Here is a 24932-nt window from a genome sequence, read left to right as displayed (position 1 = left end):
GAGCGTGTGAACAAAGTGGTTTAACTTTCTTTTTGCTGGGATACAACTTCTTCAGTTTATTCTCATCCATATTCCATGATTAAATTGGACATTAGTCACAAAAATTAAATCTCCCAATATGTTACACTAATGTTCCACAACATTATTTGTTCTTCTAAAATTTTCTGATTTAGATTAATGCTCTCTTTGGATCATAGTTTTCTTCAATCTTCAACCTTAACCAAAATATTTACGAACCACAGGCTCACAGAAAATATGAAAAGATCACTCATTGATTTCCCAGCAGAGCATGTTTAATCGAACTTTCTGGATAGGTATCCTTTCTTTGCGAGTACACATGTACTCTTGCTGAATACATCTTCAGAATAATCGTGGCTGCAATGGTAACACGAAGTAAGCTAATGTATGGTTAGTGACTTGCTGAGAAAGTGTAATATACTTTACTATCCCATAGCATGTCACCTTTCTGTATGTCTATTGTTCCCATTTGGAATCAGGAAATATGATTATGGGTTGATTGAGTCATGACTCGTGAGTTCGTGTATGGTAGAGAATTATGCATGCAATTTATCTTTGAGGGAGCGTGTTAACAAAGTCGTTTAACTTTCTTTTATCTGGGATACAACTTCTTCAGTCTATTTTCATCCATATTACATGATTAAATTGGACATTACTCACGCATTTTACATCTCTCAATATGTTACACTGATGTTCCACAACCAATACCATACAAAATGAGTATTAATTTCACAGATGGTCATGCTTTTGCATAAAAAATATCTTTTAAAATGCCCGCAACAACGCGCGGGGAATCAACTAGTGTCTACACTTCCCACTCCCAGATTCTTGCCAAATAGTTGGCCAAACCTAGGCAAGGGATTTCTTGACTAAAAAATTGGCAGCCAATTTTTGCAAAATATTTGGTAAGGCTTGTGTGGGCATAAAGCAAACACCCTAAGTAACTTCAGCCATGGAAAGCAAGGCATGAAGTTCGTGCCCAAATGTCAATATCCTGCAAGGTACTCCACCTCCACACTCTCTCCTTGCAAAAGCTCTTTGTGCACTGGGATCTGCACATCTCCGTCCTTGTTCCTTCTCCTTCGTTTCCACCTTCATGTGTATGCATTGCATGACTAGCTAGCTAGAGCGGTAGAGCTAGTGCATGACGTGATGGCGGCACTAACCTCCCTGCAGAGGTCGAGGAAGCGGAGGTGCCCGTCCCACCCCATGCTCTCCGTCTCCCCAGCCCTCCTCTCTCTCCTCTTCATCGTCCCCATCCTCTACCTCCTCCTGATCCACCGGTCCTCGTGCTCCCCGCTCTTCAGCCACCTCACGGCCGTCGGACGCTCATCGTCGAGCGTGAGCGGCTTCGCCGGAGACCTTCGCGACATCGAGTTCTCGTGGAACCACCTGCCGTTCACGTCGTCCCAGCCTCCCCTGGCCAAGCTCAAGATCGCCGTGTTCTCTCGGAAGTGGCCCGTGGCCACGGCCCCGGGTGGCATGGAGCGTCACGCGCACACGCTGCACACGGCGCTCGCCGCGCGGGGCCACCGCGTCCACGTGTTCACCTCCCCTCCGCCGCATACGGAGGCGGCGCCGTCGCCCACCGCCGACGGGCCTCAGCTGCATTTCCTGGACGGCACCCCGGGGCAGTGGCGCTGCGACGAGGCGTGGAAGCTGTACGAGGCCGAGGGCGAGAACGACCCGTTCGACGTGATCCACTCGGAGAGCGTGGCGGTGTTCCACCGGTACGCGCGCGGCGTGCCCAACCTGGTGGTGACGTGGCACGGCATCTCCCTGGAGGCGCTGCACTCGGGGATATACCAGGACCTGGCCCGCGGCGAGGACGAGCCCATGTCGCCGGCGTTCAACCAGAGCCTGTCGGAGTCGGTGCGGCGGGTGCTGTCGGAGGTCCGCTTCTTCCGGAGCTACGCGCACCAGGTGGCCATCAGCGACTCCACGGGGGAGATGCTCCGCGACGTGTACCAGATCCCGGGCCGCCGCGTGCACGTGATCCTGAACGGCGTGGACGAGGCGCAGTTCACGCCGGACGCGCAGCTCGGCCGGGAGTTCCGGGAGGAGATCGACCTGCCCAAGAGCGCCGACCTGGTGCTGGGCGTGTCGGGCAGGCTCGTCAAGGACAAGGGCCACGCACTGCTCTACGAGGCCTTCTCCAGGCTGGCGCTCCGCCACCCGAACGTGTACCTGCTCGTCGCCGGCAAGGGGCCGTGGGAGTCGCGGTACATGGACCTGGGGCGCAACGCCAAGGTGCTGGGAGCCGTGTCGCCGGGGAAGCTCAGGGCGTTCTACAACGCGCTGGACGTGTTCGTGGACCCGACGCTGCGCCCGCAGGGGCTGGACCTGACGCTCATGGAGGCGATGCAGTGCGGGAAGCCGGTGGTGGCCACGCGGTTCCCGAGCATCAAGGGCAGCGTCGTGGTGGACGACGAGTTCGGCCACATGTTCGCGCCCAACGTGGAGTCGCTGCTCGAGAGCCTGGAGGCGGTGGTGAAGGATGGCGCCCGGCGCGCGGCGGAGCGCGGCCGCGCGTGCAGGGAGTACGCCAAGTCCATGTTCGCGGCCACCAAGATGGCCCTGGCGTACGAGAGGCTCTTCCTCTGTGTCAAGAACGAGTCATTCTGTGGGTACCCCGCTGAGTTCGATTAGTTTTGTCAGCAATGCCTCCTTGTTCTTAATAATCAGACGAATACGAATGTAGTACTAAGATTATACTGTATGATGTTTCTCTTTCGCCTTTTTTCCCCTTATGTAAGTTTACTCGGTTAAAAAAATTGATGATTAACATCCCGAATCACTAAGAGGTAGTATCAACTTTAGGCTTACATATCTTGGTCACAAAGACTGCAACTAGGTATCTTGATAAATATTACTCCCTCTCTTTGAATTAGTTGTCGCTGATTTACTACAGGTTCCAAAATGGAGCGGCGGTAGTATAAACGAAGCATTATACTGGAAACATGTCTGCTGAAGTGCGTAGCACGAAAGTTTCACAGCTTCTTTGAGGTGACGAATGCTTTTTTGGGAAGCAAAGCAAGAGAGCGTTGCAGGGTTGACCCGCCTCCGTATATGTGGCGTGGATGTACAGCAGTACGAGTGCTAGCTTCGAGGGAACTCCGGGATCGGTACCCTCTACCTCGTTCTCCTTCTTACGGCATCCCCTTCAGACTTTACTAGAGTGATTCTGAGACGACTTTCATAGAGCTGCCGTCATGTTCAATTTTCGGACAAAAACTAGACCGATCAATGCCCAGTCTGCCATAATGAAGCGGAGGATGTTGGCCATATGTTGTTCAAATGTGCCAGTGCAAGGGAGGTTTGGAATCATCTTGGTCTTGATCAATTTATCAATGACGCTATTCTTTCTTGTGAATCTCTTAGTGAATCATGTTTTATAATCAATAAAGCTTGCCGTGGTGGCTTTCCCTCCAAAAAAAAAAAAAAAAAATACTAGTCTTTCGCTCGTTGCTATGTTACTGGCAGCATTTTAGCACGAATCGCCTGTAAATAAAGATGTTCAGTTTGGATTTTCCATATGGCTTACTCCTCACAGCATGCTTGACAAGCAACGAAAATGACTATGAACTTGTCGAGCTACAGGAACTCCTAGACACATCAGCACGAGGCAAACAAACAATGAACTGGCCAAACACGATTAACTCATCACGCAAAACTTCGATTGAATCATCTCCACTAATCACAAACAGCATGAGATAAGGTCGCAGTTGAAGTGCTCTCTTTTCGACAAGAACAGCAGATGTACACAGCTAATCACATACTGCTCGTCGTCTTTGAGTACTAAGCATATCAAAATATCTATACCAACGGAAAAAATTACAGTGGAACGAAAGAACCAGCATACATAAAAAAATTGGCACACCACTATGAGAAATGAGAATGAAATATTTTATACAGAAGAATAAGGGGGTGGGGGTGGGGGTGGGGGTGATGACGATGCCTCTGTCGAAGGTGGTTTATCCTCTGTCTCTGGTGCCTCGGTAGAAGGTGCATCCTTTGTAGCTTCTCCGGGAGTTACAGCAGGTGCATCAGTGCCACTGGAACCAGCTGCCGGAGCTGGAGCTGGAGCAGCTGCAGCGTCAGGACTACTTGTTGGGTCTGTAACCGGAGCTTCTGTAGCTTCCGCAGTACTACCAGGGGTTGCAGTAGCTTCTGCATTGCTGGTAGCTGCTGTAGCCTCCACATTGTCAGGAGCTGTTGTTGCCTCCAATGGCTTTACCTCATCGGTGCTCTGTGCCGGAGCAGGAGTGCCATTATCTGTTGGAGCTCCTTGAGCCACCGGAGCTCCTTCAACAATTGGGGCACCTTGAACCACTGGGGCACCTTGACTTACTGGAGCACCTTGAACCATTGGGGTGCCTTGATTCATTGGAGTACCTTGAGCCATTGGGGTGCCTTGATTCATCGGAGTACCTGCTTGATTCATGGGAGCACCTGCTTGATTCATGGGAGCACCTATGGCTGCATTAGGAAGCCCAGGTTTTGCAGTGGCCGCCTTTTTAATAACAATGGGAGCTGCAGATAGTGGCGGCATTCCAGGAGGAAGTATTTCAATTGGTGGCTTTTTCTCGGTTTCTCCCAAACTAGTAAGCTTCGGGTCCTCAAGAGAAGCCAAGAATGCTGCGGCAGCATCGGTTTTCACAGTTGGTGTGTGATCCAGCTCCTTTTGTAGCACCTTGTTCCATGTTATGACTGAGCTCCTTAATGACGGGCGACCATGGGCCTAGAGAGTGGAAAAACCGTGTAAGGACTTGGCAACCATACTCATTGTCATTTGGCCAAATAAAAAGGTGATGTCACATTTTTAGGAAACAGCAGGAGCAGAATGCATATTCACCAAAATCTTTCATTATGGACAACTCGTTATGGTTGGTTTATCTCATAATCAATGATGTCACTGTCAATCACATTAACTTCTTTGCAATGTATTTGCACAAAAATACAAAATATATACCCCCAACCCCCAACCACAATGCTTCACAATATTACTCCCTCCGTCTCGTGAAACTTGTCTGAGATTTTTTCAAATTTAGATGTATCTATATACTAGATAGTGTCTAGATACATCTAAATTTTGATAAATCCAAAACAACTTTCGTGAGACGGAGGAGTACTATTTTTTTTGGAGAAGAACCAGTGCTTCACAATAGATAACTCATTTCATTGCTAGTTGAACTGCAAGGAAGCGCAGCAACTCCATTCTTTTTACTCATCTACACATCATGCATTTGGAATTTTCATTATACAGAATCAACTGAGAAGACGGTGTTAGGAAATGGAGAGGAAGAAGAGGTCGTATAGTCGGAGCAGAAAACACATGCGTCTGAGGCAGGATGTCAGTGGTGCTTTGGGTTTTAGGATCTATTGGTTCTGATTTCTGAAGCAACTAATGGAGCAGTAACTAGAAGACGATAAGTATGATATTAGGGGGTAAGGGACCAACTTCTACTCTCAGCCATTGGACCTAATTATTATGGATGTCGACTAATTGGTTCACACCAAACTCAAGTTTCTTATAGTAGTATAAATTAGGAAGAATAGGTGAGAGAATGGAATTCAAAATAAAACTTACTTGAGCATGTAAAACAGCCTCTGCCAGCATTCCTGTGTCTTGCCATGCTTTTTCCATGAGGGCGTTATCGCCCAGAACTGCAGCTGCAAATGCTGCTTCACGCCCATGGCCAGCTGTTATCAAATTGGTCACCAAACCCTGGAAAGGTGCAACAGTATTAGTGATTGCTCCTAAGAAACTCCCAAACATGTGCAAATGATCATAAACGAAATATAATGCGTCAACAGAAAGGAAACATCAGGTTTTAGCATGCATGATCAACAAGGAGCCTCGCCGTATTAACGTCCCAGATGGAAATCACCATTAATGGGCAAGAATCAAGTTCTAATAGTAAAATATTGCTAGGTCAAAGTAGCATACCGACAGTCGAGTAAGCTCCCCATGGTTTGCAAGACGGAGTGCAAGGCCTCGTAAGGTTTGTCCATGTAGAGCTCCCTTTACAGAAGCTGCAGCGGCTAATCTCTTCAAAACTTCACGAGCAATTTCAGCCTGGCCGGTGGCATCTGCCGCATCAATAAGGTCAAAGAACTCCTTGACAAATTTCACTATTCCCTGCACAGCATCTGCAAGACTTTCTTGCTTAGCCTGCTTAGCTACTGCCAAATTGAGAATCTGTGTAACATCAGTAGCAGTAGTTTCTTGTCCCACGTCTCGGCTATTGCTCATTGTCAGCAAACATGCAAGTGCTCTTTTCAAGTCCTTGCTCTGCATTGCAAGATCAAACTCCAACCTGAGGAATGTCAACACAAATTTAAACTCATGAAAATAGTATATGGATCCATCTATCAAAGAGAAACATGAGAATAAAATTAAATAAAAGAAAAACTAATGAATATCTGGCAATAGAAAAATTCAGGCAGCAAGAATTTTCACCTCTTAGATATTCCAGGTAAATGAAGTGCTTCAGTAGCATAGCCCATTCCAAGCATAAACTGAGCAAGGTCATCATGGTGTTCTCGGCCAAGTCTAGTAGCCCTGCATGATTGGTTTTTAAGTTGTCACTCACACCACTTGCAAAAGCCAATAAAATGTGCTAAACCATAAAAACATACCATTTGACAGCACTAACTGGATCTCCATATGCTGCAAGGCACCGACATCGTATACCGGGATGGCTGAGAGACAAGGCATGTGCACACATATACCTTTGAGGAATGTTGGAAGATGTCAGAATTGCACCCAAATTAGCATTGAACTAACAATAACTCCCCCCGTCCCTAAAAAAAGCTGCTCAACTTTGTCTAAATATGATGTATATAGACATATTTTAGTAATTGATCGTATCTAGAAAAAGTTGTGCAGCTTTTTTTGAGACGGATGGAGTAAAAATTTAGCTCTATTTGAGCGAATGTTCTTTTAACGAGCATTTACTTGCACAAAATGATCATGGAACTGCTCTTGTTGTCCTTACAGCATGTATTACCTGTCAACAAGCCAAAGAACTCCATCTCTGACACCAACCAGGACAAGTGGTCCAATAGGTCTTTTCTGCTCTGCAGGAAAGCGGGTTACTGCAACCGACACCCCTCCTCCAGCAACAGCAACTTCAGCGTATCTTCTATCATCCAATTCTTTCAGAAATACTGAATCATCCCCATTTAATTTCGGTTGCTTTGGCACTACAAACGGTGGTATTGATGGGGTGTGTTGAAAGGAGGCTAAACGAACAACCTGGAAAATTGCGAAATACAAGCTGTAATTAACAAGACCTTATAACAAGCTCATATATATAAAAAGAAGTAACAAAGACAAAAAGGCACAGTTAAACAGAAGTCAAATAATGCAGTAAAGTACATTGAAATTAAGAAATTACACTAGTAACCCTGAGTTCCATTAAAATTTAGTGAACACTGAAGAAAACAATCAATGTAAAAAAAAGGTTACTAACAGCATTCAACACATACAAATACACACCTGCAACATCGGAGGTCTTAATGAGATTTTCTCACTTGCCGTAACCTGGGGAGCTTCAACTGTGATAAGAGCTAAATCTCCATGCTCTGCAACTGCTCGACCCTGAGCTTCTCTTGCTTTCATTTCTTCTTTTCTCTTTTTTGTCTCGATGTCAATTGGAGCAACTCCAGCATCAACATAAACGCACCTGGAAAATAGGTTCAAAAGTTCAAGAGATAGCAAGATATCCCATGTGCTATCAAAGTTTTTTTTTAGAACCACGAGTGCCATCAAAGCACCAAAACACTATTTGCTGGAAAAAAATATACCTATACCAGAAAACCATTTAAAAGTAGCTGCCTTCTCAATACCGTAGAACTGCCCCCTTTTACGCCATTGATTATATACATATTATATTATTATACAACTTAATGGATGTAGTTTTCAGAACTCATTGGATAATATAACATAAATCGTACAAGGACTCCTAAGCTTCCTACAGCACCTTTGATTTCTATCTACCATCTTGAATCAAACACGAGTGTACCTTTATTAAAAGACAGCCAAGAGCTTGAAACAGACTCGGCAGTGGAAGTTGGGAACACATGATAATGAAAATATTGAGGTGCACTAAATGAACAATTCAGACTGCACACAGAAGAGTTAACTTACTCTATGGTTGTTGGTGTAGCCACAAATAACTGTCTACGGTGCCAAACAGCACCAGTAGCAAAGGGAATTGAAACGTCTCCAAGATACCTAAACTGAGGTCGCAGGGAAGAAATTACAATATACTGCTGGTACGCAAATGCGCAATATTCAACAGTTTGGTCCCACACAGTCCACTCAGGTTGTGCAAGTAGGCCACTTACAGGCTGATAGGTCTCCCAGCTGCACGAATCAAATGTAGCTAAGATTAATATATGTAATACATAGCATAGCGATCATCTAGTATCGGCCAACAAATAAATTCTCTAGATATCCAGGAAGCATGAAATCCATAGGTGCATATATACCTGTATAACTGGAAATTTTGGGGTGGCCCTTCTCTGGTGGAAAATGGGTCATCCGAAGCAAAAGATGATGCACTACCTCCAAAACCTGATAGGGGCATTGATTGAACAGTTGATATAGCTGTGGCTGTCAAAGGACTGATTCTACGAGATGTCCGGTATGTGACACCAAGCAGAGCACCACCATGCAAGCCAACGACCTGCAAGAGTACAAACCATAAACCTCTTGAAACAACAGAATGCTAAGAACAACTCGCTAAACTAAGTGTCTTCGGAATGCGGAATCTTAAGTACGCAGGAATAGGAAAAACAGTAGGATTGAGATGTCACGACTTACTGAATCCTACAGGAAACGAAAAACGAAATAGGAATTTGCAAACATGGCATTCGGGTACTCCAAAGGATTTTTGCAAGAATTTCAAAAGAGAAAAGGTGCATCCAAGAAATAAAGGGAAATTTCCATGAGGTCAAACCTCTTGCAACGAATCCTATAGAAGCAATCCAAGGAACTTTGGGATACAAATGCCCTATATTGGAAAAAATTCATTGAAATGCCACAAAAATACAATGAAACTCCTTCAGTCCCAAGGACATGTGCCTAAAGAAAGATCATGTAGCTATATGGCCAAAAAATCAAGATTATTTTCACTTGCTTAGAGGTGAAAGCAAGAACGCACAACCATGCTAACATCAAAATGGGCATTGCTGACCACCTTATGTTTCAGTAATACTGATATCCAAGACAGTTAAACCAAGGTATGCACAGAAATCTCCCAAGCAATGGCAACACAATAGAGTTTTAAAAGTACTCAGTACAATTAACCAAGCATAATAAGAAAACAGATGACCTCATAATCAGAAATAAATCACATGTTTTAATTTGTATGATACAGATTAATAACAATAACTGAACTATAACTTATTCTGCCCATTTAGAGAAAACAAGCATTTTCATATCAAATAATTACGACTATAGCTCTATTACCCCACCCCCACCCCAAAAACAAAAACAAAAAAAAAATTGAGTGCATCATGTCAAAATGTGGTCAAGTAGCATGTTTGTTTCAACAATGTATGAATGTAACTAAGGTACTCAGGCTGGAACTTTTCCAGTATATGCCAAGCATGGTATGATAGTTTTCCATAAGTGATGCCAATGGCCTTCATATTTCCATCAAGAAACAAAACCAGAAAATAAAAGGAATAAAGTTACTGCTCCTCAAAAATCGCATGCTGTCAAATTACCAACCGGTATCTATAGAAAAGGAAAGATTCTCCATAAGTAAAAAATATATCATAAATGAAGATTACCAACCGGTTCACTGCGGCCATCAATCGACCTCTGCAAAACATGAGCTGTTCCATCATCTAACAAAATGCGAACTTGTACTGTGGCTGCAGAAGCAGCACTAGCTGCTGCAGCTGCTGCTTGAGCTGCTGCTGCAGCTGCTTCTTTTGCCTTTTTAGAAGAACCGCCTTTCACAATAAGTGGCATCCTTGGAGCCAATGCACTCTCGACCAGAGCATATCTGTCACGACAGCTGTCCCATGCAAAAAGTTTTCCTGTACCTGAATCAACAACTGACCAATCACTAGCTTTGTACACAGCGAACGATGGAATGTCTGGCCATACAACTGCAACGTACCTGCAAATAAGTAAATAGTTTTTTTACAAAATTCATAGCATATACCGAGCAACTAATTATAGCCTACACAAGCACCGTAAAACAGTAGTGAATACAAAACAGATTAGATATCCGAAACATTCACTTCTAGTTGCAATGAACAACTCACAGCACATAACAGCAAAGTAACTACTATGCAACACTAAACCTCTCTCACGCAATGTATAATGCAACAATAACCAGAATGATGACTAAAACGAATTCAGCTAGGGCCTATGCGTACTGCAGCCAACAATCCAACATGAGATTCATGGAATAGAAAAACCCAGTACATGATGTCTGTTTCTTTTGTAGTACTCAAGTGCTAGGCAATAGCGATAAGATGGCATAAAAACTTACTTTCCAGAGCTGCTAGCTGAAAGGATTGAATACGAATCATGTGGAGCAGGCGTGCTGATATGTTTCTTAGATTGCTTTACTATCAGCTGATCCATAGATTCATTCCTTGATCTTCCTGTTTCAGATGCACTTCCTAGGGATGGATTTGCTGTGTTTGATAATTGGAAATTCAGTAACTTAAGTTCTCTTTCAACAATGTAAACAGCAGAGTGTTCCTTGCTTTCTGCCGGTGCTGGTAAAGGAGCAACGGCTGGAAGTGCTCTTGGATCGAACTCGCTTAAGATAATACCAATATTCGTTCCAGTAGCAACAAGATGTGGTTGCAAGGGATGTGCCACCATACAGTAAACCTAGAGTAGCCACAAAGTTCAGTCTATGTTAGCATGCTTGAAAAACTCTGCATTACAGTGGTGTTATCTTCATACGGAAACCAGCATCTTATCAGCAACATGGTACTGTGAACCAGATTTTTTTACATTACGTGCATTCAAGTTACCTTTCACTGATCTGTGATAATTCCCTTTCCAATTTTAAGTCCAGAATGATGTGGTATATGACTTTTGCAAACTGCATCATTATAGACACTGGAGAGTAGAGACATATGTTTAACACCTAAATTATTAATACTCTCTCCGTTCCTATTTGTAGGGCGGATTAGGTTTTGTTCAGACAAGACTTTGACCAAGAGTCACTTTTTAATGTGTTTTATGACATGAAATTGGTATCATATGAAGTATGTATTAATGGAGTAATTCTTCGTCAAAATCTTGTCTTAATGAAACCTAACATGTCCTACAAATAGGACTGGAGACAACGTTAACAACATGCTCAGTGATCGTTGAGTGCTTACAATCTGGCTTTGTGCTACATTCTTAGTTACAATAAACATGCCTAGCATTGCAACACAACAGTTACTAAAGCTGGGAGAAAATGAGACGGAAATAAATATTTACAGGAATATTGTGGAATCATCCGATAATAATAGTCAAAAACACAATAGCTTGACCTGAAATGGCAAAATATTTTCTACTAAAGGTATCAGTCCAGAAGCATACCCTCAGTTTCTTATGCTGTGCAAGGGCTTGTGGAGGAACAAGCGAGGACAATTCACAGAGTGGTCTTGTTAAAGCAGAATAAGTCGGATGTTCTATGGCCCTGTAACAATCCAAAATGCAAAATTACGCATGTAATCGTTTTTTCAACACTATATATAATTTCTACAATCTGATGTTTCTTCCCAAACACAAGAAAATCATACCAAATATGCGAGTCCTTGACACAAGTCAGAATATCAAGGTTTGGTGCACGAGGATGACACCAAGATGCAACACTATGGCAGGCAAGCTTAGGTACTGGTTTAATGCGCCTTATTTCCTGCGCAGCAAATATGCTATTGTATAAGTGTTTCCTAGGATAACAAAACACATAGTTTCATGTAAATATTGAGTATACATACCTTGAATGTAACGGTATCCCATATGGCTAAAGTTTTATCAGCCCCTATAGTAATGAGTTGTGGAGCACTTCCCATTACTCTTGAAAGTTCAACCGCAACCACCCCTCCATCATGAGCCTTTGGAAAGATACACAAAGAAAAGAACCAGTATCAAACAACCCACGTGAGAAACTGCTTACTAATGTTATTTACATGATTAACCTAAACATTCTGCATATCTGTCCAAAAGATTATGCATTTAAAAAAAGCAGAAACAAAAAATGTGTTAAAAATGGTACCTTCAAACTAATCTTAGGTACAAGTTCACGAGAGTCATGGATATGATCAGCGCTCCATAATACCAGCAGACCATCACTACCACCAGAAACTAAATGTACCTGAAGACACGCATACTTATTGATAAGTAAAGATATAACAGTACCATGTGGAAAATTGAAAAGCTGCAGAAACTAGCAACAATGAAATAGCAGATAAGTACAACAAACAACACAAGCACATAGCATATGGACACAACAGTCAATAGGGGAAAATCACAGTTTGATGATCAAACAGAATTGACCAAATCCTAATAAAACAAAACAAACCATGAGAAAAATTACCTCGCCGGCTGCAGACATGAATGTCATCAAGCAAGATATTGCTCCTTTATGTCCACCAGTATACCTTCGCACGAGCTGCAAGGACCAATCTGCTAGGTTTGAAATGCAATTACGAAGAAGCAAAGGGGGCAAGTATAAGATGTGTAACCTTCCATGTTATCATTGAGAGAACTCTGATCACGCCATCAGATGCCCCAAATGCAACTAGAGGGGCATCACTAGAAGATGACCTGGAGAGAAACTCCATACTGCAAAAGCACAAACATGATCTAAGTCAAAATCTAGCACTAATCCAAAGCTTTAAAGTACTTGTTGATGTTCAACAGATGTATGTTGAACTGGGTTTCAGAGATAATTAAATGACAGAAGCCAAGCTGTTTGTAGTTCTTAATCATATATCGGACTTGGTGGTAATTGATTTATTTTATCATATATAGTATGGTCAAATATACCAGGAAATGCAGCAGCACTGATAAAAAAGGAGCATAAGGTTTATGAACATAACATTTCAGCTCAGTTCAGGTCCAGGTTCCAATTACAAAACAATGCTGAAATGTTGGAATCGATGCCAAATGCAGATTTATTTGTTAATACCACCAGAGTGCATGTAATTAGGATTTGGGAACAATATGCTGTTGTGAAAACTAAGAATATAATACTCCCTCCGTTCCTTTCTATAGTGCCTATTGTTTTTTGGCACGGAAATTAGCGCGAGCCATTTTTTCACGCAAAACCCCCTAGCGATATCACAGACAAAATAGGAAACTGAAATCAGATCTCAGAAATACATGACCAGATCGGTTTCCAGATTTTCTGGACTTGACCTGATCGGTGGAAGGGGTTCTTTGCAAAAAAAAAAACATAGATTTACTCTTATATTCTGAAACAAATGCGAAAAAACAATAGGCATTATAGAAAGGAACGGAGGGAGTACCTATTATGATTGATTATTATCATTTCCAAGAAACATTAACCCAGGGATACTCAGCTGAGAAATGGTTCACAACCAGTATAGCCTACAGGCTCTAAATGATGCATGACAAGCATCACACGAAATTATGTTTTTCCTATTTTACGCCTTACATCACCAACCAAAATCTTAGTTAAAAGGAAAACTGAATCCGGCATGCACAATTCATTTAGGCACATGTAAAACACCATGAATAAATGAAAAGAAATACATATAGACATAAGGATGGGTACTCTGCAAAGTAAGTGTACCATAAAAGTGACTTGTTATCAAGTTCTTGCTTAGGAACATCACGGCCCCGCATAGTCACTAAGTCCAAAAATATTGCTTTGTTTTCACAACAAATGACAACAAAATGCCTTCCTCTTGTAGATGGTGCGGGTGCAGTGAAAGCGGATGATTGTTGATTAACTGCAGTTGGAGCCTCGGCAGCAGCAGAGCAATTGCGCCAATGTTGCCAAAAGCGTATATCGTCGTCATAAAAAGAAACCTGCTTTACACTTGGAGTACAATAGTTGGCCGGTAGCGATGTCAGGCAAGATACCATATAAAATGGCCATGGGAAAGTAACAAAACTCTCAAATCAATACCTTCCGCCTCGAATTGCCTCAGTTGGTTTTCCTTTTGAATCTGCACAGATTTTGACAAAGTCATAGTAAGCCAAAAGTATATATCTCATATGGTATGTTACTTTCACATGCCCATCTTGAAAAGAGAGAATGCGAAAATAAAGCAAATAACTAAAAAACCATGTATAGCGAAGTTGGAGGGGAAAGTTGTGAAGTCAGAAAACAGACTGTTGTCGTAAAAACTAAACTGAAACCAGCTTTGACGGGGATTACAATTTAGCTTGCACTTGAGAGTTAGGATCGAGGAACTAACAAGTTTTACAAATTACTTTCAAAAATTATAATAGAACTAGTACATTTGCCCGTGCATTGCCACGGATTACATTTTAGAATTTTATCAAAGAAAGTCAGTTTTCCCTTAACTTTTTTGATAAAAGGCCACAAGACCAATATTAAATTAATAACGACTTCAGCCAGCAAAACAAATATAAGATGTTGAGTCCAGCTTACAAGGTAGAATTGTACACATACACACGACAAGAGCCACTCGAGGGTGCGACAAACGGAAACACAAACAGTTGGCACGACTATTACAGGCTACGATGAGGTTGAGGAAGCGCAGGGCGGGATATGTTGTCGGACCGGTGCTCAGCCAAGCATGGGCGGACCAACAACCACAACAACTGACGAGACAACACCACCGTCGCAGACACCACCATAGGCCGGCCACCACCAGGAATCGATCAACATAGCTCACAGAACGGCGAGGAACACCAAGGGAGAGCCCAACGAGAAACACCGCATGCAGGTGCAGAACACGAAGAAAGCTTTGCCGATGAGAGCAAAACTGAGGAGGGCCTCCGCCACCCAAACACGGGAGAGCCGCATGGCGTGATAACTCCAAGGTGGCATCTTCAAGAGCATCACGACACAAAAGCGCCGCTACCACCAGATCTGAGGATCTTGGGGTTTCACCCGGAGTACGCAGAGAGACCGGGCACCGCCGCATCGACGCCTTCAAGAAAAGAACGGCGTCTGTAGACCCATCGTGCCCAAAGGGCAATGGTTTCCCCGGCGAAAGAACTCGGCCGTCCACATAGGGTAGTGGCTGACACCAAAGCAGCAGCCGTACCACTACCATGCCAGAAAAAATCGTCGGCACCACGCCGTCCACATGACCAAGCAAACAAGGCAGCACCGGAACCCTGGCACGCCCACCAACCAACAAGGCTCCAACCGTCCAGGGTCGCCGCCCTAGGGACCAGGCACATCACGCCAATGAACAGAGACAAACCGGAGGTCACCACCGAGAAAAGAGGCACCAGAGCAGAGATCCCCTTCCAGATCGACATCCAGCGCCCCATGGTTGCATTTGACGAAGATATGGGGCAGAGGAAGATGGGCACGAAGGGTCGGGGCCTCTGCCCTGGCCCGAGCTCGCGGCGGCCACCGGTCGCTCTACCCGCCCCCGCCAGAATCCCAGCTCGGTGATGCACGCGCCCCCGCGTCGGAGAAGACCAGGCCCGCCTTGGATAGATCGGAGCGCCCGCCCGCGTCGCCCGCCGCCGCGAGCAAGCCCTGCACATGAAGCCACCACACCGCCGCCAGGAAGCAGTGCCGCCGCGCCCTCCAACCAGCACGTCGTCCCCGATGACCAAGTCGGCCCGCGCCACACCGCGGCTCGAGGAGGAAGGAGGGTCCTCGCCGCCTACGCCCCAGGGCTTTGCCCGACGGCAGCGAGGGGGGAGGTGGAAGGACCGGCGGCGCGCAGCTAGGATTTCGCCCTGCTACTTGCGGGAGCGGACAAGACGAAACGTTCTTTTCGTTAACTTACGGTGTCGTAGAGAAGAATAATAATGTTTAGAATTCAATGTAACTACATATTTTGGATCAGCGGATTTTTTTTTCTATATATTCTAGTTAACGGGGTCTCTCCAATCATGTTGTGCTCGCATGTATTCGTCTGAGGTACATTTTTTCTTAGATTTTATGTGTTTTGATAAGGAGTATTAGACTTGCTTATCACTAAATATATCATAAAGTATTCTTTCACAAAATCATGGTATTCTCTATGTTCAAAAAAAATCATGTAATCCGTGATATTTAGTTCCACAAATACTTAATAAATACAAAACAGGAGAATGATTTTATGTTCGAGAATGTATTGTACAGTAGCAAAAAAAAAAAAAGACGAGAGAGCATATAATCCGCGCGGCATGGCGTATTGTTTGTCTTCTGCGTTCCACTCGGAGGAGAGAGGAGCCACCCCATTCCGGTTGCAGGCATGTGATCCCCTCTGGAGATAGACGTGCGGACAAAGTGCTGAGCCATGAAGTAGAGGCGGCGAGTGGATTTCGGCGAAGGAGCAGCGGCCGCCGCTGATGTCTCTTAATCTGCGCGGGCCGGCCAACTGCACGCCGCCGCCGGGGTCCGGTACTTCAGATTCAGAACATCCCCCAATTTCTCTCTCGCCATGTGATTTTCTCGGGTCACCGTATAATATTCCCCATCCTCTTTCTCTTCGGGATCTGGATCTTAATTAGGCCAGCCAGTTTAGATCAAACTCACCAGAAATCCCTCTATTCATGCAGGCAATCCCTCCTTTAATTCATATGCGCAGGCAAAAGATTTCAGCCAATCAATCGAAGTACATCTTGTTGATTCACCTTGCTGATATTCCAAGCAAATTCGAATCGTATATAAACCGGTTGGAATCATCCTAAGGAAACGATGTGGGACTATTTTAAGAATAATAATTCGTTCGGTTGCTGCTTTTCTAAATCCCAATAGAGAAGCCCACCAAATGGAGGGCCCAAGAGAAATGCCGATGTCCAGGGGTCAGTGCGACGCGGGCGCGCGCAGGAAACGGAAGTACGGAGTATATTTTTCTATACTGGATGAAACGTTTTTTACACAGAGCGGTGGCATTTTCTGTAATATTATCTGGAGATTAGAGGTAATTAAAAAACGGAAGAAATTTTTGGGGAGAAACCTTACTTCCTTTATTAGTAGGTAAAGATGTCGGAAACGTATAACCAATGTAAAATAATTGGGGCTCAATTTTAGTTTCTGAACTAGAGAACCACCAACAAGGCCTCTGAAGGCCTGAACTTTGAATTTTGGTCCTCTCCATCCCGTCGTTATGTGTCGCTACTGCTGGACAAGCTAACGCAGTAGGGAAAGTCTCAACCCAGTTATTAGAACACTCAAAAAGACCCAAATACCCCTGATAGACTGTTACAGGTAATATTGCACTCAGACCATGTTATTAAGATATTGTGCATCCATTCCAAGCTATGCTGCCATTATATATAAAATGTATTTGCAACACAGAAAGAGTTGACACACGTAATAAATCCTTAGGACCATTTGTTCCAGCTTTGGGATTGGCTTACCACCAAATAAAAGGCTGCAACAGAAACAAAGAACCAGCTTCCAGGGCTGCCTTTGGCTTAAGGTCCATGGAAACATAGCATGCCCACCAGCACATCAATTTGGGTTTTGTAAGGGTCAATGTGATAGGAATTCGGATCCTACTTCGGTCTGGACTTCATAAGTGAATAAGCTCAAAGCATGGATGAGACCTTTTGCACACTATGAGTGGGCAATGACTTGGCTGTACTGAGTCAGGTGATTCACATGTAGCGTCATGTGAGCGGCGAGAAGTAAGCAAGCCAAAGTTCAAGGACTGCTTCGGTCAGTTTTGTAGTTCGAGGATGCAACTGAGCTACGTGCGATAGTTCAAGGACCGGATTGTGTATTAGCTCTAGAATAGTAAATTAAAACACGCATTTGAACAACTTAAGCAACAGGCCTTTCATCTAACTAGAGAACTAGCAAATCTAACATTATCAGTCCAACCGCGCATAACAAAAACCTATGGAATTGCCAACAAGCTATTTCAAGCAGAAGTAGTGCAGCGCATACCAGTTTCTCCCTCTGCGAGCTTGTCAAGCTTCACGCCGACCAACCTCCGCTCATCGACGCCACCTGCCTTGAGCTCATAGATCACCTACAAATTCCAAAGCAAGTGGAGATCAATTAACCGCAGGCAGAGGTTGCTGAGCTGGTTCACAAATGGGGACGAAAAGGATGAGAGGGCCCAATTCAGAGCGGGATCTCTCAGATAGTAAGTGGTACCTGGCGGTGCTCCCAGTTCCAGATTGCGACGCGGTCGTTGGCGTCGGCGGTGACGAGCCAGGGTTGAGTGGGGTGGAGCTGGATCTTCACCACCTTGTCGCTCGTCGGCCGGAACGCCCTGAGGCGGAGCATATCGCCGCGCCCGCCGCGAGCGGCGGCGACGAGCGGGTATAGGGATCTGGAGATCCGGGGGAGGAAGCGGAGGAGAGGGGTCGGGGCAGTGTGGTTTGTTGTGGGAGCTCGCTGGAGGTCGGGGAGATCTGGGTTGGGACTTTGGACGACGACAGAGAAGAGAAGAGAAGACAGAGCAAGGTGAGCTGTGCGAAACTGCGAATGGGTAACTTGGGCCTGCTCGCTTTTTGGACTTTGGTGTAAGCTACGAATGGGCTTCATATCAGGGTTATCCTGAATATATAAGGACACATGATTTTTTTCGAGTAAGGACTGCTTTTTTTGTTTTCCTGTTTCTTTTTACTTTTTCAATTCAAAATATGAACATTTCCAAAGAAACATAAAATATCCCGATTTTGATTTTTGTTCAAAATTTGAATCTGTTCAAATATTCAAATTTTATTTAAAAAATGTTTAGATTACCAAAATGTTATTTTTAAAAAAATATCCAGACTAAAAATATGTATATATTTCTAAAAGATGTCTAAAATTTAAAATTGTTTGGAAATTAAAAGTGTTCAAAATTTAAATTTTTTTAGAACTTAATATTGTTCAAATTCAAAATTGTTTATATAATGAAAAATATAAGGATTAAAAAATTAATATCTCAAAATATATTCTGGTTTTGAAGAAACGTACATATTTTAAAAAACAAAGAACAAAGCAAAATAACAAAAATATGTGAAAAGAAAAAGGAAGGTATCTCATGCGATGGGTCGTGGCCGAACAAACCTGCTACAGGTAGCCTACTAGGGTCGACTAGGTCAGTGTAAAGGACCTCCCATCGGCATGTACGGGGTGCCCCAAACCCCTCTGACCCAGCGAAGGTTAAATGGGCCGCGGCCCATTAGGTAAAAAAAGCTTTTCTTTTTCTTTTCTTCTTTTTTCTCCTTATTGTTCTATTTTTTAATACTAATGGTTTTTCAAACAAATATAGATATTTCTTTTTTCCAAATTGTATTTTTTGAAATCTAAATGTTTTTGTTTATAAAAAACTAGACATTTTCAAATAATTTTGAATTTTTTTTTGTAAATCCATATATTTTTCAATTTTGAACATTTTTTCAATTAGAAAAGTTTCAAATTTGAATAATTTTTCAATTTGAACATTTTTTCAACATGAACATTTTTCAAATTTAAATGATTTTTAGTTTTAAACATTTTTAAAATCTACACATTTTCAAAAAAAAATCTTAATATTTTTCGAATCTTACAAAAAAATAAATAGAAAAGAAAATGAAAAAAGAAACATAGAAAGAAAAGAAAAAAAATATGAAATAGAATTGAAAAAATGTAGTGTGGCTAATTAGGTCGACTGTACCACACGCGGGGTGTGCGGCGTGAGCAGTGCGGCGCACTGTAGGTGCCGACCTGGTCCATAGCATCCTGATGCAAATTGACAGTGGTTGTCTATTTCGGTCCGCAGGAAAACCCAGCCAAACGGCAACGTAATTTGATAGAGTTGTCCACGACGACGAATCGATCCCGGACAAAAATTTGACCTGGAAATGCGTCAGCACAGACACCGCATGCGTCCACACGCGCCCTCCTCTTTTATTCCCTTGCCCCGCCAGCTCGGGGCACAACAGCCACTCCCTCTCCTGCCACCCTGCCTCGAATTTTGTCGGTGCCGCTTCCAAAGCACTAGCCTACCATGGAGGAAGCCGTCACCATCGACCTTGCCCCTACTCCCCCTACCACCAAAGCCGTCATCAGTTGCAAGGTCAAGGCCCCGAAGAAAAGAGGTGGCACCGGCGGTGGGGCACTTGAGACCAACAAGGGCGGTGTCTGGCACGTCATAGTGAGGGTAAAGAAGGACAAGGCAGCAACCGCAGCCACAACCAAGGAAAAGGCCGAGCTCTTCATGGCCATTCGTGCCAAGGCTAGTGCCCAACTCTTCAGCTCAAAGCTATCGCAAAGTTGTCCTTGTGATCAAGGGCGAGGCGCTCGCTGACGCGAGGGTATAGGCTGGAGACGCCTCCTCAACAAGCTTGATCACGTCCGCAGGTGCAAAGACGTTTGTACTACCACAATTTGCATATGCGTAGGTGCCCTTGCTTTGGAGTACTTCAAGGCTGAAAGGATCGTATGCCGCACCTAGAGGGGGGTAAATAGGTGCTAACCAATTTTTAGTTCTTTTTCAATTTAGGCTTGACACAAATGTAAATTCTCTAGATATGCAACTATGTGAATTTACCTATATGACAAGGTCAACGTCTAAGCAAGATATGGCAACGCAATATAAAGGAGATAAAGGATAGAGGTAACCGAGAGTGGAGCACACGGAGACACGGAGTTGATTCACGTAGTTCTCTTCCTTTGCAAGAAGGTACGTCTACGTTTGGAAGAGTGTGGTCGCTACGAAAGCCAGACCAACAGTCACGAAGACTTCACTCAGGTCTCCTGTGAGCAACGCCACGAAGGCCTAGCCCACTTCCACTAAGGGATTTCCTCGAGGCGGAAACCGGGCCTTTACAAGGTTCTTGGGGCACACATCCACAACCAAATTGGAGGCTCCCAAATCTGTAACAACACAACAATCAACAACAATACATCAACAACAAACAACTAGGGATCCAAAGAGGAACACTAGCAAGAGGGTCCTCAAGCATATGAGGGGGAAATGTAAATCGCTTCGGTGAGGATGTAGATCGGTGTCTTCTCCTTCGAATCTCCAAAGCTCAAGAACTTTGGTTGGGTGAGGGAGGAGATCTTGCAAATCTTGTGTTCTTGAGGTGGCTCTAATGGTGGTGAAGCTTGGCAGATTTTTGGCATGGAGTTCTGAAGGTGGGCTTCACCTCATCCTCTTGAACAATCTGTACTTCAGCTGAGCAGCTTAAAACTGAAATATTGCTTTTTTCCTTGATCCAAATTTACATCCTTGTCGGCATGGGCGATAGTGCGTCGCCTAGCTGGTACCACGTACCTTGCAGTCTTAATGGAATTATCAGTAGTATATACCTTATCAGGGCTTTATCTCTACTACTTATCTCTACTACTTAAAAAGAAGGAACTTGTTCCCCCTTCTCCCCCTAATTTCGTCGTCCTTTTGATCGTCCAACCTCTCGCCCTCACGGAAGCGCCGGCAGGTGGGCCAAGCCAGCAGAAATCTCCTCATCGTACCCCAACCTCAACCCCAATCCTTGGATCTCGCGATACCACCTGCGGCCGCCTCGGCGCCAGGGGCAGGCCGCCGCCGTTGTGCTCCTCCTCGCGTGCCCTACCATTGGATAGCTCGCACCTACTGCAGTACACTGCATCTCACAAATCACTGAATCTCGCCGGTTCGCTGGCTCGTCGGTAGGTCACGTTGTTCGGTGGAAGCTCAGGGCGTCGGCGCCGGGGCTGGGGCTGCGGAGTACATGGAAGACCCTGGCGCCGAGGGCTTGACGGGGACTGGGGGAGCGACGGAAGAGTAGCCACCGGCGGAGCGGATCCGAGCGGCCTCGGCGCCGGCGAGGCCGAGGCGGAGACGGCGAGGGTGAGGGCAAACCGGACCACACCATCTTCCCAGCGTCTCGCAAGGAAGCAGTTTCTCACGCCAAGGTCCGTCTCCCGGTCTCCCCTATTTCTTGAGGCTAAGCGACATGCCGCTTCTTGATTCGGTCTTGGCAAAATCGATGTTGTCTCCTGCAATCAGCCAGCCAAGATCCATGAGCTTCTGCTCTGAATCTGGGTGCACGCAAACCTCTGCCGCAACCATCCGGATGATAGAACTCTGAATCCCAATCCTAAATTGTGAATGTATGGTTCAGTCCGTAGTGTATTGCTTTTCCAGTTCTTTTACCCATTAGATGCACGTGAGCATATTTTCCCATTGCATGCGGTTGAACATATTAGATTTGTGGATTATAATTGTATGTACCTGGTTATTTAAAAAACACATGTATGCTGGCAACTAATAAAGAACTTGTTGGTTTCATACTACTATCTCGAATTTCTGTACAATGAGAAGATTGTTTGTTGTCTTCATATTTAAGAATGGGGTTTCAATTTACATGTTCTTGAGAAAACAATTGACTGAAACTATTGTAGGGAAACAGATGTGGCCTGAAACTATTGCTAATCTGCTACTGTTAAAACTTGGAACAAGCCTGAAACTATTGTAGTCCTGCACATAAATAAAATAGTTGAATAGAAAAAATAATTACTTACAGTTTGCCTTGTGGATTATAATTCTGTAGATTTGGTTATTTATAAACCACATGTTGTTTATAATCGCATCTTGTCTAGAATGGATCAATCACCCTGCGACTTATTCATCTGGCATAACAACATTTTATTTCCATGCGCCTGAAGCTTTGCGATGAGACTGGATCCAGGGTCATGGGCGACCAAGATGCTGCGTCGCTGCCTACTGGCCTTCTTCTTGCGGCTGGAATGTCTCCCAGAGGTGGAGCAGCCCGGGGCAAACCATGAGGGAGATGGACTCCCACGCCGAGAGGGAGGGACCGGCAGTGGGAAGGTAGGACGGCTCCTCAGGCTGAGGGAGACGTGGCGCCCGGAGGAGCACGAGCGCTTCCTTGACGCGCTCCTCAAATCAGTGCAACGAAATGCCATTGAGACATGCTTTGTCCTACTCTGCCTCTGAATAATCTGCCGTCGCTGCACTAGCTGATTGATTCGTTTGGATTTCAGGTTTGGCCGCAACTAGAAGAAGGACGAGCACCAAATCATGGATTTATTTGCACACAACACCCAAACAACCAAGTCCCCTAACTCTGAATTACCTGAACTTTGAACACAACAATTCTTCAAACTTTTCTAGGGAGCTGACATGATAAAAAAAACTAACGATGAATTCCAGTTTTGGGTGTAATCTGACCCGTTCCCTCATTCTTGTCTTCTTGCTTTGGTAAGCATTAACCTTCAGCATTTCTTGTGCATGCACAGGGCCTCCGTACATAAAGAATGGGATTCTAGAACCAGCTAAGACATGATCAACATCCTACGTGTGAGGTCACTGTTAACATCGACCGTGGTACAGGTAAATCCGAATTTAGTCTCGATCAAAACGCCTAATGTTTAATTGCATTATAAGGATTCAACACATGCAGGGATTGTAATGCTGATCTGTCCATGATAATGTTCATGTGTTACTTCAAGCTACACCTTGGACCAAGGAAAAGGTTATTTGTTTATATATGTCCCCTTTTTTACTGCTTGCATAGGTGAAACCGTGTCCCTTCAGGAAACATATGTTTTGGCAGCAAAGCTAACCAATGCGAAACTCTTGGTTTAAGACTAAATTTCGCACATATGTACTTACATTTTGAAGTCTATAAATCCCTGGATGTCAACTGCCATATTTATCGTTCATTTTTTTAGATTGGCTCCTAGATGAAATTACTTGTGTTAGGTTAAATTAAGTGATATCCAGCTTTTTATTCTTTAACAAGTAGTATGGATGAACATTAAATAATTGACGCTACCTTGCAAATTAATTTGGTGTACTGTTGACATGCCCATGAGTTTGCATCCTTTGTGTTTTAGTTGCACGTTTTTTTTGGCTTTACTTTTGGTGAAGTGAGAAAATGTGGCTTTCCTTGGTGGATGCATAGAGCATGCCTAAGATGCACTGAATTTTGTAGGACAATGGCTAATGCAGATATTTTATAGTGCTTCACTTCAAAGTTCTATATGAATTCTAGGATATCAATTCTGGTTTGTACCTGCGAGTGACCAATTCCAAATTGAAATCGAGATTGTCAACCTGCAGGTACTTATCTCCATTTGAGAAGTACAGACGAATTCTCTTTTGAACATCGTATTGCCTGAGAAGAAAATGTTATTTGTTTATATAGCAGTCAATTGATAAGAATAAAATGTTGCAGCTTGGCTTCGCTATCAGTTCCCTTGATTTAACTTCCGATTATGTTTAATTGATAGTAACTCTAGAATAGAGGTAGGATGATGACTAGGAGGCCGGTTGCTTGAACCTGGCTCGCACTACTTCAGCTCAAGACAAAGATTCTTTATAGATCAGGCATTGCCCGTTTGCCACTCTAGATTTGTCTGTCTTCAAGTTTGTCTCCTAGCTAGGATTAATATGCACCAAGTATTATGGAATTGATTCCAAAGAATGATTTAGGAGCTCGAATTGACTGCTTACAATTTCTTTGGGTTTGCAGATATAAAGTGGAGTGCCTATGAGATATATATGCATACAATTTATTTTGTTCCAATATGTATATTTTTGGATTTCTATCTTTGAAATGAAGCTCTTGCATTAAATTATCTAAAGTGGATTTATCTAAATTATCTGAAAGCTCTTAGAAACTGCACTATGAGTAGATGCAAATATTCGATGGACATTTTGATGTGTGGTTGTTTCAGATGTGCTTCACTCGACATCCACACTAGCATGAATACGAGGTGGATGTAAAGAAGAATTTCCGTTTCGTAGCACAAATCCCATGTTTTGTAGTACTTTAATTAGTTCAGAACTTATTTAGTATTGATGCAAGACATCCAAATATAATAGTCAAA

General features: G+C 43.8%; 2 protein-coding genes across 2 annotated transcripts; one reads left to right on the top strand and one right to left on the bottom strand.

The window, feature by feature from the left end:
* Positions 1-1108: 1108 nt before the first annotated feature.
* LOC127343157 (uncharacterized) lies at positions 1109-2751 on the top strand. Its single transcript, XM_051369273.2, has one exon. The coding sequence runs from the start codon at positions 1171-1173 to the stop codon at positions 2665-2667; it is 1497 nt and encodes a 498-aa protein (XP_051225233.1). The 5' UTR covers positions 1109-1170; the 3' UTR covers positions 2668-2751.
* A 922-nt stretch (positions 2752-3673) lies between these two features.
* LOC127343156 (uncharacterized) lies at positions 3674-18516 on the bottom strand. The gene is made up of 21 exons (XM_051369270.2): positions 18273-18516; positions 18060-18144; positions 14154-14193; positions 13815-14063; positions 12742-12841; positions 12594-12668; positions 12273-12371; positions 11995-12111; positions 11797-11912; positions 11594-11693; positions 10539-10888; positions 9830-10160; positions 8518-8714; positions 8174-8392; positions 7523-7709; positions 7032-7279; positions 6661-6753; positions 6482-6583; positions 5969-6338; positions 5609-5746; positions 3674-4759 (listed from the first exon to the last, which is right to left on the bottom strand). Exons 1-21 carry the CDS (start codon positions 18402-18404, stop codon positions 3926-3928), a joined length of 4182 nt encoding a protein of 1393 aa, XP_051225230.1. The 5' UTR covers positions 18405-18516; the 3' UTR covers positions 3674-3925.
* Positions 18517-24932: the final 6416 nt, after the last annotated feature.

This window comes from Lolium perenne, chromosome 3 (assembly GCF_019359855.2).
Source record: "Lolium perenne isolate Kyuss_39 chromosome 3, Kyuss_2.0, whole genome shotgun sequence".
Classification (NCBI taxonomy): domain Eukaryota; kingdom Viridiplantae; phylum Streptophyta; class Magnoliopsida; order Poales; family Poaceae; genus Lolium; species Lolium perenne.
This window is presented reverse-complemented; position numbering and strand designations above follow the sequence as displayed.